Raw genomic sequence first — 14,220 nt, 5'->3', positions numbered from 1 at the left:
TGCTGAAATTGCCCAAGTCCATCGGATTGCGCAATGGACATGAATGGATGCAGGTGATCAGACAGGATACTTACGTACATGTCACGTGTCAGAGTCCTATATAGACATATCAGTGGTCCCATATCACTCCAACTGCACATGCCGCACATCATTACAGAGCCTCCACCAGTTTGAACAGTCCCCTGCTGACATGCAGGCTCCATGGATTCGCTTAGTTGTCTCCATTCCCGTACACGTCCATACACTTGATACAATTTCAAACCAGACAGTCACCATGCTTCCAGTCATCAACAGTCCAATATCAGTGTTGATGGGCCCAGGTGAGGTGTAAAGCTTTGTGTAGTGCAGTCATCAAAGGTATACGAGTGGGCGTTCAGCTCCAAAAGCCCATATCGATGATGTTTCATTGAATGGTTTGCACGCTGATGCTTGTTGATGGTCCAGCATTGAAATGTGCAGCGATTTGTGGAAGGGTTGCACTTCTGTCACTCTGAACAATTCCCTTCAGTCGTCATTGGTCCCGTTCTTGCAGGATATTTTTCTGGCCGCAGCTATGTCAGAGATTTGATGTTTTAGCAGATTCCTGACATTCACGGTACACTCGTGAAATGATCGTACAGGAAAATTCCCACTTCAGCACTACATTGGAGGTGCTGTGTCCCACTGCTCATGCGCCGATTATTAACACCACATTCACATTTACTAAAATGTTGATAACCTGCCATTGTAGCAGCAGTAACCAATCTAACTACTGGACCAGACATCTGTTATCTTATATAGGCATTGCCGACCACAGCGCTGTATTGTGCCTGTTTACATATCTCTGTACTGCTTCCCTAGGGCAGCATAATAGATCCGCTGCTTTTCACGATTTACATGAACGATCTGGTTGATGGTATTGAGAGTGGCATTAGACTGTTTGCTGATGATGGAAAGTAGTATCACACGAAAGTTGTGAAGAAATCAATCAGGATTTGCAGAAAATAAATGCGTGGTGTAATGACTGGCAGTTATCTCTCAATATTAGTAAGTGTAACCTATGGCATACAACAAAGTGAAAATCCCCATTAATGTATGAGTACAAAACAAATGCCCAGTCTTTGGAAGCGGTAACATCCGTCAAGGATCTGGGCGTGACTATTCAAAATGATCTCAAATGGAACAATCAGATTACACAAGTAATGGCTAAGGCGAACTCTAGATTGCAGTTTATTGGTAGAATCCTGAAGCGATGCAGTCCTTCAACAAAGGAAATTGCTTCCAATACTTTAGTTCATCCACCCTTAGAGTATTGTTTGTCTGTATGGGACTCTTACCAGTTGGGTTTGATTCAAGAGATTGAGAAGGTCCAAAGAAGAGTGGCAAGATTCGTGACTGGTACATGTAGCCATTGTGAGAGCGTTACAAAACTCACAGAAAGTTTGAAGTGAGACACACTTGCAGATAGATGACGCGCTAAACTAAAGGGGCTGTTCACTAAATTCCAAAATCCAATCTTCGCCGAGGATGTAGAGGATATATTATTACCAACAACCTTCAAATTGCGCAATGGTCACCATTCAAAGATAAGGGAAATTAGAGCTTGTACTGAGATGTTCAGACAGTTGTTTTTCCCTCGTGCGACCTGCGAGTGGAATGGGGGGGAAATACGACTTCGGCATGAATAGTGCCCTCTGCCACACACTGCCTGGTGGCTAGCGGAGTAAATATGTAGATGTAGATGTATTTGAATACGCATGCCTATACCAGTTTTTTTGGTGCTTCTGTGTATAACTACTATTTGGTTGCAGTGAACTCTAAAGTTTTTATAGATATTTTTTACAGCTCAGATCTTACCCTTGTATTATTTTGCCTTGTCTCCATCAGTGAAAACATAGTTGGAAAGATTCAAACTTTTCTGTGGATGAAGAGCTCCATCAGATATGGAAAAAAGGTTGTGAGTAACTGCCAGAAGGCAATTGGAAATAATAGTGTGATGATTTGTTTTGGAAGATGAAGCAATGTATTGTCTGTATTGGAGATTATTAAGAAAAAGCATTATAAATTGAGTTGTATTGCAAAACAATCCTAATATGAGGTTCCCATGGCAATAGGAGTGCCTCACTGTGGTTGTTGGGTGGCAGTTTGGTGTGGAGTGTGATGTCTGAGTGAAGGAAATACTCATGTCTAAAGCTTCTGCTTATTAACGTGTTTAATTGCAACCATGGTCTGTACTGTACTATACTGTAATGTCCATTCAGTTCACTGTTGGGCTGCCCATTTGACTAGTGTTGCTACCTTCTGCGAAATTCGTGTCCAAAATAAATTCCACATTTCTATCCATTACCTGGATCCCCTTGACATGATCTATTTCTGTTTTTTCAGTCTTCTCAGCTGTGATCCTGACTACAAATTCACACACACTCCAGTAATTCTCATCTATAGCTCTTTCACTCCACAATCAATGAAGATTCTGATCACACTGTGTTGCAAGTCCTATTGCCATTACCATTCCCCCTGGATTTGTCATACTTCTCCTCAGAAGATGCTAACAGTTTCCATCATTTATCTACTGGTAATGTTGTTGGATTCTAGTATTGTCACTCTCTTTCACAATCAGAAGTATGTAGTTTCTGTAGTAATGTGAGTCTATCACATTGGTTGGAGATAAGAAATCTGTTGAGGATTAATCTGTTTCAGTTTGTCAAACCCTCAACTCTAAAACATCCATTTTGTAGCAGAACATGTATTTGTGATAATGGTCAACAAGCATAGACTCAAAACTGCCAAACCACCAAGATAGGGTGAAAGTAAACCGTACTACTCTGTTATATCAGTTTATCAAACATATTTACTTTGGCACACAGTTCTGTAGCTACCAGTACTTTTCAAAGGAAACCACTGCATGTCGGTGTTGTAACTCTGTTAGTGGCAGCCAGCCTTTCCTGCAGTCACTGACTATCTTTGACTAGGTTCCAATGGCTTCTACAGCATTGTTCGCTACCTCTATGCTGCTATCTTACACTATTACCTATTCTAATGCATCTGACCATCAATGTAAATGTTTTAAAGCTTTCCAACAAATATTTGAAAATATTCCAGTATAGAAATTTTGTATGAAGGACAAAGTCAGATGCCAGTTTTGGAATATTAATGACGAGAAAAGGTGGTTGTGCTTCAGTCACTGGTTGCGAAATTAACGTTCTACTTTTATTTTTAATTGTTCGATGCAGTAGGGAAGCTTTTGTTGTTGAGTTTTGTGTGCAGTAGATAAAAATAATAGCACTGTTGCTGTGTTTATAGGAACAAATTATGTGTGGTTTCAAAAATACGTACATACATACAAACCGATAGAAACAGTAATTCATCATCAGAATAAGTAATTTGGTGCCTAATATGGCTCATTTTACTTGCTGTCCTCATGATTTAATAACTGTGAACAAGTCTTCAATTAAAGTAAGAGGGTGGAGGGAAAAATGCAATTACTGTTATCAGACATGAAGAAACTGGCATTGTCTAATTTTATCTGCAGTACTTGTTGATTCATTTTTTGCAGCAGAGTGTGTGAATGGGTGTAAATAATTTAGAAGCTAAATGCTTGGTAGATATTGAAGAACACAAGTAATGGAGAGTTCGATTTTCAGATGGACACTTTATTTTTCAGGAAAGAAAGTGGGGAAAGGCTCAAATAGCAAGTTGAAGGAAGAGTCATTTGATGGAAATCTTGGTCCCAGCCACCGAAGAATTGGCCAGATCGCTGGAGAAGCTGACCCTGGTGTAATCAGTGAAGATGAGGATGAATTCACTGTAAATATTATATTATGTATCAAATTTCAATTAATTGACTAATGGAAATAGGAATCACGTACTAAAATGTTTTCAATTCATATAGTGTTCATAATCTCTACATGTTTCATAGCTGTTTGTTTCTTCAGTCTTGTATTGGGACTAGAGGCAACTGAGTAATAGATATCAAACAATGGAAAATCCGGGATGGAATAATGGCAATATAAGAAAGGGATATACAGGGTGTCCCACCCAAACCTCCCTGACTTCAAAGACCCAGGAGAGAAAAGCCACAGTAGGTACGACAATGAAAAATGCACCACATTGTAGAGCATCTCAACACACACACACACACACACACACACACACACACACACACACACACACACACGCACGCACGCACAACCATTGCCTCTGGCTGCCGAAGCCGTACATATCTTCTATTTTGGCTAACAGTAAACGTCTTTGGCCCCTTAAATACATTCAGTGAACATAAATTGCAGTTTGAAAATATCTGGCTTTAACTTGGGTGTTTCACTTGTTATCATAAAGTGTTTGACAGCTCTGTCTCAAGCTATGTCTTATGTTTACAATGGAAGTAAGCAACAAAAACAGCCACCACCAGTTTGAAATATATAAAAAAACCTACTACCAAAGACATCATCATAAATAAAAATTCTTATTGCCCAAGTCTGAAGATCTACACATGTTTCAAATCAGTGATTAACAGAATTTTAAAGTTACATCTTGCTAATAATGTGGTACAATATGAAATAAAAACTCTACAGTATGTAGCACAACAAAAAACTCCAAAATAGTACTAAAATTATATTAACAGCATACAAAACCAAAAACATAGCATAGACAAAGAAATAACATTAAAATGAGAAGAAAAACCACAAATAAACCTACGTATGTTGCAGCACCATACATAGGTCCAATACTGAATAAGATGAACAGCATGGTCAAGAAAACAAAAATAAAATTAGCACTTTGTACAAATAACAACTTGAAGGCCAAAATACAGTCACCAAAAAATATATCTCCACTTTTTCAAATCCAAGCATCTACAAACTTTCTTGTGACAATTGCAAATAATTTTATATCAAACAAACAGGTAGGAATTTCAGAATGATATTTGATGAATATATACAAAACTGCGACAGAAAGCAATCCACATTTTACTGACATTATACAGAAAAATACCCAACAGATTTTAAACATAAAAATACCTGAAAAATTTTATTGACAGTATAAAAGAAAAAAAGGGTAAATTGTCCTGACAAACAATAGGACATTATGCATGTAAAACCAAAAAAATACAATCGGTGAAATTAAACATTCTCACTGACTTACCCCAAAACATGATTTTCTTTGTAAAAATACAGCATCCCTGGAGCCGTCAAAAAATAAATAAATAAAACTAAAAAATTTCTGAAATTGCCAAATAAAAGTATATAGAAATAATTTGCTCATAACATAAAAGAAAGACAACTGATACACTCCAAGATGCAATATGGACCATGTTGTACCAGCTAATACATAAGCATTATTTACCATACATATTCATAATACATAACACAGACATAAGAAACAATATTATGCACACTATACTATCTGCACAGGTATGCTTGATAATGGCAAAATGCCTAAACTAGTTCATTGTGTAACTTTCTAATCACTATGAGTAAATAATTCAATGTGCAGTAGCAACCTGTGCCAAAAATAAAATATCATAAAGTTGTTTTAACATACATGGGTGACAATGGGGTTCATAAGTAATCAAATATAAATATTTATTACCACCACCATCACAGTTAAACTTTGGGCCGATGGGATGAGACATGTAGGAGTGTGGCAGCTTATCATACTAAATTTGCCCCTTAGCAATAGACTCTGATGGGCTACTTCTATTCTAATCTCTGTTACATTTTGATCTTGTATTTAATCATGTACATGACAATACTTAGTAAATTTACTTCCATGATGTACAAAGTTTATGTAAATACAATGATTATGCTGTGGTAATGGAAAATCCTGGATACATGTCAAGAAATAGGTGTATAATGACAACAACCCACTGTTTGGTGGTGGTGTTGAACAGTACACTGACAGAATTGAGTTTTTCTTTGTGCAGTTATCAAATTACTTTGACACTTCCGTTGTGTGGTAAGCAGTTGTCTATATTGTTTGAATGTATTGTGGAATATATGTTCTGATGAGAAATACTGAGATTAGATTCTCAGTAGTGGGGTATCCGCCACAGCTGAAATAATTATTTTCATAAGTCAAAGAGTGGGTAAACAGACTGTTAAATAAATGGTGTTCTTACATGATTGGTCAGTCAGCTGTCATCTTTCTTTACAAGGTTAAACTTTTGGTAGTTGTTTTTAAAGATGGTCTCTCAGAACTTTTCTTATTGATCATGTTAAAAATTTCAAAAAGTCATGTTTGGGTTTGAGCTCTCATCTACAATTGCAGAAATAGTCTGCAAGCCACTATATGGTGCATGGTGAAGTGTATCTTGCACTACTATTTGTCATTCCCTTTACTGTTCCACTCGCAAATATACTGTTTGTATGCCTCCATATTATCCATAATTTCTCTTATGGTCATTGTTCATACACAAAAGTACGCTGCCGTCAGTCTCATTAGCAAATATTGTATTTGAAAAATCCATACATTTCTCTGAGTGAGAAGATCTTAACATATGAAGCTGATTGCTGCATTAGAATGTTTCTTTGCACTCTATCTGGTTACTTCCTAGTATAGGTATAAACTTACAGAATCATGTGCCCCATTTCAGACATTTGCTCAGATTCTTAAGTAATGTCAGTTGCTACGTACAGGAAGTATTGAACAGTAGATTGGCACACAAATTGGTTTACACTAGAAGACAGACCCGCTCTGTACTGTTCACCATGTCATTAATGAGCATATCTGTCACTCAAGGCTCCCTCTGTATTGCAGATTGTTCTATTCCGTCCATGATTTACCATTCAAATTAAAAAATAATATTAATCTTACCATGTGCCTGTGATTCACTCTTCTTTTGCTTAATTAACATCTTAAAAACAAAACCACCACCACAAACCACCTCATGCTTACCTTTTCTCATGTCCCTTCTTTCTCCTCACACACCTACCCTGTATTTGTTGTTGAGTAAAATGTTACTGGTTTTCTAGTCTACAGTATCTTAACATTTTCTTTTTAGTTTGATGACCTGTCTCACAAAAGTTCCCTGAGTTCTCTGAGTACAAGTCAACAAACGGCAGCAACTCCACCTGCTGGATCCCTTGAAAATTTGGCAGGAGGAGAATTTTTGCGAAGAACAAACATGACTGGTACAGCTTCTGTTCCACCTAAGCCACCAAGAAGTGTTTCACAGGATAAGACTGTTGATGAATGGGAACAGAAATTATATGGAAAGCAGGGGAAAGGTAATTCTAAAATAGCTGTAGTACTTATACTTGTAGTTCGGTTTACTTCTTAATCTAAGTAGAGACTTTTTAATTATGTCGAGCAACTACCTGAATAAGCAGTTTCTTATGTCTTATTATTAGTAACATTTGTGATGTTTAGAGAAGTAGAGCCCATAAAATACTGATGTTCTGGTGTTACACCAGGCATGGCTCATAGTTAAATGCTCTGAGGTAGAGCCACCCCTAAATGAAGATACATTTCTCATCAATGGATTACAGAAGTTAAATTTCAGAATGCATATCCAAGGTTGCCACAAGTTCTGGAAATAAGTGAAGATCAGGGACATTTGAAAAAATAAATAAATAAATAAATCTCTTTTTGTCTCAGTAGATGAAATGGTTTGTTTACTGGGATGTTATGAATCGTCACTGGCTGGGCGCAGCTGAGAACATTTGCCACTTCCCTATTCCCTCATTCTTACTGCTTCTACCCTTCCTACCATATCTCAGCTTGAAATCAGTGCTGCCACCGCTTTTTGCCACTAGCCTAGTAACTACCAACAAGAGGCAGGGAAGCACGAGGAGTGGTTTGTTTGAATCTGATTCTCAGAGATTGTTGATGCAGTGGCTGGTGATGGCAGTCATGTGTGCATGAGTTGCGTCTGAGTGATTGTGGGAATGTGTGTATATTCTCATTTTCTGACAAAGGCTGTGGCCAAAAATTTAGTTATGAGAGTGTGATTGTCTTTCCTACATGCCCATCTGCAGCTCAGAAATCATTATTATGGTGAGTTGCTACCCATCCTATTAGTATTGATTCTCAGAGTACTTGCGCAAGTTATCTGTTGCATGGATTGATCACTGGAATCTCACTTCATCACTTGTGACAAGTGAATAGCTGGCCACACAAGTGGATTCCTGTGATGGACCAAAACTGCAGGCCATTTCTGTAGGTGTCTGTAACGGATCGCCTGCCAGTCTGAAGCCCATCGTTTCCCTCTAATGTGCAGGCCATGCCTGTCAGATGTAGTCTCACAGATAAGCTTGCAGGTCAGGTCTGTCTGTGTTTGGCATAATGTTGTGGATTTGTGTGGTTTCTCCATGGACCAAGACCAAGGTGCTCCTCAGCATGCCAGAGGCCATGGGCGATGGATTTCAGGAATTGTGATTGTCTCACTGCAAGTGTATTGTACAGTGTGGCATTTTATAGACATTTTATTAATTGTAGCCCATTTTGGCTCTTTGAAAGTAGTTTATATATTATAAAGTATGAACGATAAGAAGAAGAAAATTGTGACCGTCGCTGGTGGTTTGTACACTATGTATTCGTATATTTCTTTAAAGAAAAATCACACAGTACCTGTATAATAATAGACATAACGCAGTGGATAATAGCCGACAATAATGAACATAGTAGAACTAACATTTTATTGGTGGTAACCTATAGTGTTGGTGTACATAACTCTTCCCTGCCTTATGCACTTCTTTCAAGAGGCCTACTTTTTCTGAGGTTATTTTTGAAATCGGTGAAGGTATTTTAAATCTCTCTTGCAACTCCAAGGAAATGCGTATTTTTGTCACCGGATGTGTTTCGTTGTATTGAAATAAAATAACAACAGTGGTCTTATTGAAATATGCATACCATATGGCTTGCTTTATCCATCTAAAAGCAGTTCACTACAAAAGATGTTGATGTTAGTACTTAAGATTTTTTACTCACATGAGGGAGAAGTACAGAAGTCATATTTTTTTGTCAACTTATGTCTTTCCTTACCCTTGAGATCTCAAAATTTGTCAGGGAAAAATGCTAAAACTTGTTTGGAAATTAGAAAAGTATTGGAGAATTTCACTTGGGGAAACTTGTGGCAACCCTGATATCAAATATTTGTGCCATGAATTTACAGAATGACAGTCAACATTTTTGGCATCTGATGTCAAATGATGTTTGCGAACAGGCAGTAATTAGTCTTAAGGCTGTTCCTTGAAATTCCACGTAGCTCTATGCAGCAGAGGTTTGGGAGTGTGGCTTTTACAGAGTACGGCTCTTATGGGCCTCCTGTTGGCTCAGTCCTTACAGCCTAGCCATCCTGTGTCACAAGCAGAACGTAGATGGTGACATATTGCGTTTCGTCCTAATTATTTTAAGTCTGTATATTGTGGAGTTTATATTATAATGCATATCCTTTGAATATATGCTAGTTTAAAGCACCAGTGCATTAAGGATCTCTCAAAAATGCGTCATTATTTGCACGATTTGTTGTTAGAAAATGATGGGAAACATCATATCGGTGGTGAAAGAATGTTGGTATTTCATTGTTTTTGAATTGCAACATGTGTGTTGGGAAGTATGCCATTTCAAAGTAATGGCACATTGAAGGTGTATCAAAAATGCATTGTTTTTGGTATGATATGTTCTAATTAAGTGTCAGTTAACAACATAATAGGATAGAGTAGCATGGAGAGCTGCATCAAACCAGTCTCAGGACTGAAGACCACAACAACAACAACAACAACAACATAACAGTGATTAATGCTTTCTAGGGATCATGTAATATAAGATACATAAGTGCGGAAATGTAAAGGAGAGATTGTTCGTATCCTCCTTTCTCCAAAATTTTTGTGCACTTCTGTGTTTTCTTAAAGTCGCTGGGACTTGTTTATTAATTTAATAGAAATATGTTGTGTAATATTACAAGAGAATGCTGAAAAGTACTGCTTCTGATTTTTTTGTGTGAGAACTCTTAAAGCTTTTTAAATAAAACTAACATTATTAACATTCTGCATCTTTATTCTTCATTTGCAGCCCTTTACCGCTAGAGAGCTCCAAAATTGTAGGCTGACATGTTTGTTTTATTTAAAGAATGTTTAAGAGTTTTCACATTTATGTGAAAAAATCTCCCCCCCCCCCCCCCTCTCTCTCTCTCTCTCTCTCTCTCTCTCTCTCTCTCTCTCTCTCTCTCTCTCTCTCTCTCTCTCTCTCAGGAGTGAGTTTGTCCCATTATGTAAACATACATACAAGGGAATATCTACCAACAAATGGGAACATCACTGTTTTGTTGCACAAACTCATAAATGCTGCAGATTGTATACACACAAATCATTAAATCTCTCAAGTTTAGAATTGAAAACACAAAAAATGTTAAGCATGAATCAAAGCTAACATACACAGCATTAAAGATCTCTCCAGAATGCATCTTGCAGTACAATTAATTGTGGTATTGTGTCAAGAAATGTGATGTCAGCAGATAAATATGCTACCACTAGGTCTTCCCTTGTTGTTGCCTTTTGGTGTTATTTGGTAGTTGATTATGAAATGGAAAAATGTTGTTGTTGTTGTTGTTGTTGTTCTGGTGGTGGTGGTCTTCTTCTTCTTCAATTCAAAGACAGGTTTGATGCAACTCACTGTGCTACTCTCTCCTGTGCAAGCCTCTTCAACTCTGAATACGAACTGCTTATTGTACTCGTCTCTTGGTCTCGCACTGCAAATTTTATCCCCAACACTTCCCTCCTATTCTAAAACAGCTGTCTCAAAATGTGTTATGCCACTGATTTCTTTTCTCCTCAATTCTATTCAGTACATCCTCTGTAGTTAATTGATCTGTCCATCTAATCTTCAGAATTCTTCGGTAGCACATTTCAGAAGTTTTTATTCTCTTCTTGTCTGAACTGCTTATTGGCCATGTTTCACTTTTCGTACAAGGCCAACTATAGACAAATGCTTTCAGAAAAGACTTACTAACACTTCAATTTATATTTGATGTTAAAAAATTTCTCTTCTTCTGAAACTATTTTCTTGTCATTGTTATTCTACATTTGTGTCCTCTATACTTCGGTCATCATAAGTTGTTTTACTGCCCAAATATCAAAACAAATCTACTACTTTTAGTGTCTTATTTCCTGATCTAATTCCTTCAGCATCATCTGTTTTAATTTGACTATATCCCATTACCCTTGTTTGGCTTTTGATAATGTTTATCCTATATCCTCATTTCAAGACACTGTACGTTCTGTTAATCCACACTTTTAAGCCCTCTGTTGTCTCTGACAGAATTACAGTGTCATCAGCAAACCCCAAAGTTTTTGTTTCTTCTCCCTAAAGTTTAATTCCCTTTCCAAATTTCTCCTAGCTCTCCTTCACAGCTTGCTTGAATAACGCTGGGGATAGGCTACATCCCTGTCTCATTCCCTTCTCAGCTACCACTTTCTCTACAGGCCCTCCAACTTTTAAAACTGCAGTTGAGTTACTGTACAAGTTGTAAATGACCTTTTGCTCCCTGTGTTGATGCCAGTGTTTGCTCATAGATGCAGGTCAGATGGTGCCAGGTATTGCTATCCCACAGGTTGATGATGGTTCAGCAGCTCACCAGGTACAATCAGCTAGACATCAAGCAGGCGTGGTGGTAGGAAGCACCCAAGTCATCTCATCAGCAAAGGCAAAGATGAGATGGCAACAGCCCTTGGCAGCTAAGTACTTCAGATGGGCCTGGCTGTTGTATTGTAGACTGAAGTCAACTTGTTGGACAACAGACGGCGTGTCACAGGTCCCCCTCTGAATTGGTTAGATGCAAACTGAGAACTGGCATTTGGAAGTCAACAGTGTTTATACTGGTCAGCTTATGCCAATGATGTTAGTGTGTGGCAAGAATGACCAGTTGTGGCCTAGTTTTGTGGACACGATGGTGCTCTGCAAAGCACCGCAGTGTCAGAACTCTTCTCTTTGGACTTTCAGTTTAGTTATTTCTGCAGCATATGTGTGCTGAAAGTCGGTTTTGCATACAACTTACACATTGTTACTTCACTGTGTGTGATCAGTAGAATAACATTACACTCTCTTCTCTCTGAGGTCACTCTGCTGCGTCGGTGCTTCGATCATCCAGTTCGGATGATGTGCAGCAGTTAATTTGTTGGTACGCCCATTTTACCCATTCTGCATGCAATATTGCCCATTCTTCCTTGTCGGCATTCCAATCCTGATATTACGTACTAGACTGCCTTGGCTTTAATTCTAGCACTGGCTCCAGTGAGGGGAAACCAAAAATGTTTCACATCTGCCCAGAGTATCATTCTGGGGCATAACACTGATACATTTTTGTGACAGTATTCTGACAACCAATGTAGTCTTCCCCTTCAGGTGCTGCAAATAGTGGTATTATTTGTGCTCATAGCCTTTCATGTTTTGTGTCCATATGTACAACAGAGGTTAATTGTCAGTGCTCACTATACTCCTTGCTGCAGTTTTTTTCCCCCATGGAAAAACGTCCTTTCAGATGAGATTGCTGGGAAGATCTCAACAAATTAAGTTGGGGATACCATAAATTAGTGAATCTGAGACCTCATTCCCTCTCTATATGATGTTTGCCATTAATTGTTTCAGGAGGCTACTTGCCAATCTTCTATGGGAAACTTTTCAAGAGTTCTTGCCACAGTACTGGCCTTGTTTCTTATTTCCTAATTATATCCCAGGCAATACTCATTAACAGCTGATGTGCCTTGCTGCTTCTGTCAGCCTAAGAGAAGAGTGGATATACCTGTGGCCTGTTGTACATATAGAAAATACACACATTCAAAATTTAAGGAAGGCTTAGGATCTCACCTGCCACACAGTTCATCAGAGTCCTTAAAACAGTGAGCAAGGCTTAATGATATGATAACAGAAAAACGAATGTGGAGGACAATTATAATTAAACTTCCACTACTTCTGAGAGCCCCCATGAAAAACAAATGATGTAGGACAATGAAACTTCGTGGAAACATTTGTAGGAACATGTGGAAGAGAAATAACAAATAAACCACTGAAAGAAAGACATTTTAACTGCCACATGAGAGGCAATTGCATACTATGTTTATGTTCCAGATTACACACATAGCCCAATGTGACAACCACTTGTATCTACAAGAGCCTGAAATGGCACTAGAGGTACTATTTCCCAGTTTACAGCATTTTTCGAAAGGTGGACCGTTTAATGTTCAGCTGTCATGGCACAGCTTGTACACTGCTTGAAGCTCACATATTGCGCCCATCATTCTCAGCCATGGCAACAGTAATTTTTTCAACAATTTTTGGCCGTGGGCCTTTCCCAGAAGGAATTCACAAATTGCCAATTAATTCAAACTTCCGAATAGGTTCTTCAATCTGGGTGCAGAAAGAGAACTTCTCCATATTCCTTTAATGCATTAATACAATGAGCAGCTACACTATTCTTGGTGTTTTCATAAAACAGCTTTACAGGTAAAGCCCTGCTCACATTGTCCAGACCTGTGTTGACTGCCTGCAACTGTAATGAACACTGATGTTTGTGTTTCAACCCTATGTCGCTATACCAGTGCCAGTGCATCACAACAAGTCATGACACTAACACTAACAACAATGAGAATCCTACCGCTGGCTGTCTGAACACCATTCCTCTAAAGTTGTGAACCCATACGGTAAATAGTTTTCTGTCTACCCTGGCTCAAATAGGAAAAATTTAGTTTTAATCATTCTGTGTATTAAAGGACATGCTGGACATTAGAATTGGAACTCTGCTATAAAAAGGTGTGGGACAATGACAGTATCTCAAAGTGTAGTTGGAGGCCAATCAACAAGAACGTGTAAGATGAAAGGCCACCATGTGGTGCAGCCGAAGGTGATGGTTAGGTCACAAAAAAATGCTTTTGTCAAATTGGTTGGAAATCATCCAAAAACATGCAGTCTGCTTGTTGTGATAGTTTTACAGGAACAAACATTGTGAAGATGATGATGATAGACATTATTGTTAATGTGATCTCATTTTTATGCAGAGCTTAAATGATTCTAAATCATGTGGCGACAAGTGGGTCTGAATACTGCTACCCACATGTTTTAACATACAAGTGGCTGTAAAAGATATAGTCCTCCTGTCTTTCACTACATGACTCTGGTAACACCATGTCTGTCAATGTCCCTATTGCTGAACCCTATCATCGTCTTTCTTCTTGAAAAATTACTGTATGTGATTGCTGTGGAGCTCCCTCTGCCATCACCTGGAGCCAAAGTTTTTGAGTGTCATAAAAT

General features: G+C 38.3%; 1 protein-coding gene across 2 annotated transcripts in view; it reads left to right on the top strand.

Annotated features, from left to right (window-relative positions):
• Positions 1–14,220, top strand: part of LOC124555528 (rab11 family-interacting protein 1) — a 105,986-nt gene that overhangs the window by 81,349 nt on the left and 10,417 nt on the right. For both annotated transcript variants that reach the window (XM_047129482.1, XM_047129481.1), the window contains exons 7-8: positions 3,644–3,786; positions 6,980–7,205. In XM_047129482.1, the coding sequence (XP_046985438.1) occupies positions 3,644–3,786; positions 6,980–7,205 (369 nt within the window). The remainder of the gene's footprint in view (positions 1–3,643; positions 3,787–6,979; positions 7,206–14,220) is intronic.

The sequence above is a fragment of the Schistocerca americana genome, chromosome X (genome assembly GCF_021461395.2).
Source record: "Schistocerca americana isolate TAMUIC-IGC-003095 chromosome X, iqSchAmer2.1, whole genome shotgun sequence".
Taxonomy (NCBI): domain Eukaryota; kingdom Metazoa; phylum Arthropoda; class Insecta; order Orthoptera; family Acrididae; genus Schistocerca; species Schistocerca americana.
Note: the sequence above shows the minus strand (reverse complement) of the source record. Positions and strands in the feature narration are given on the sequence as shown.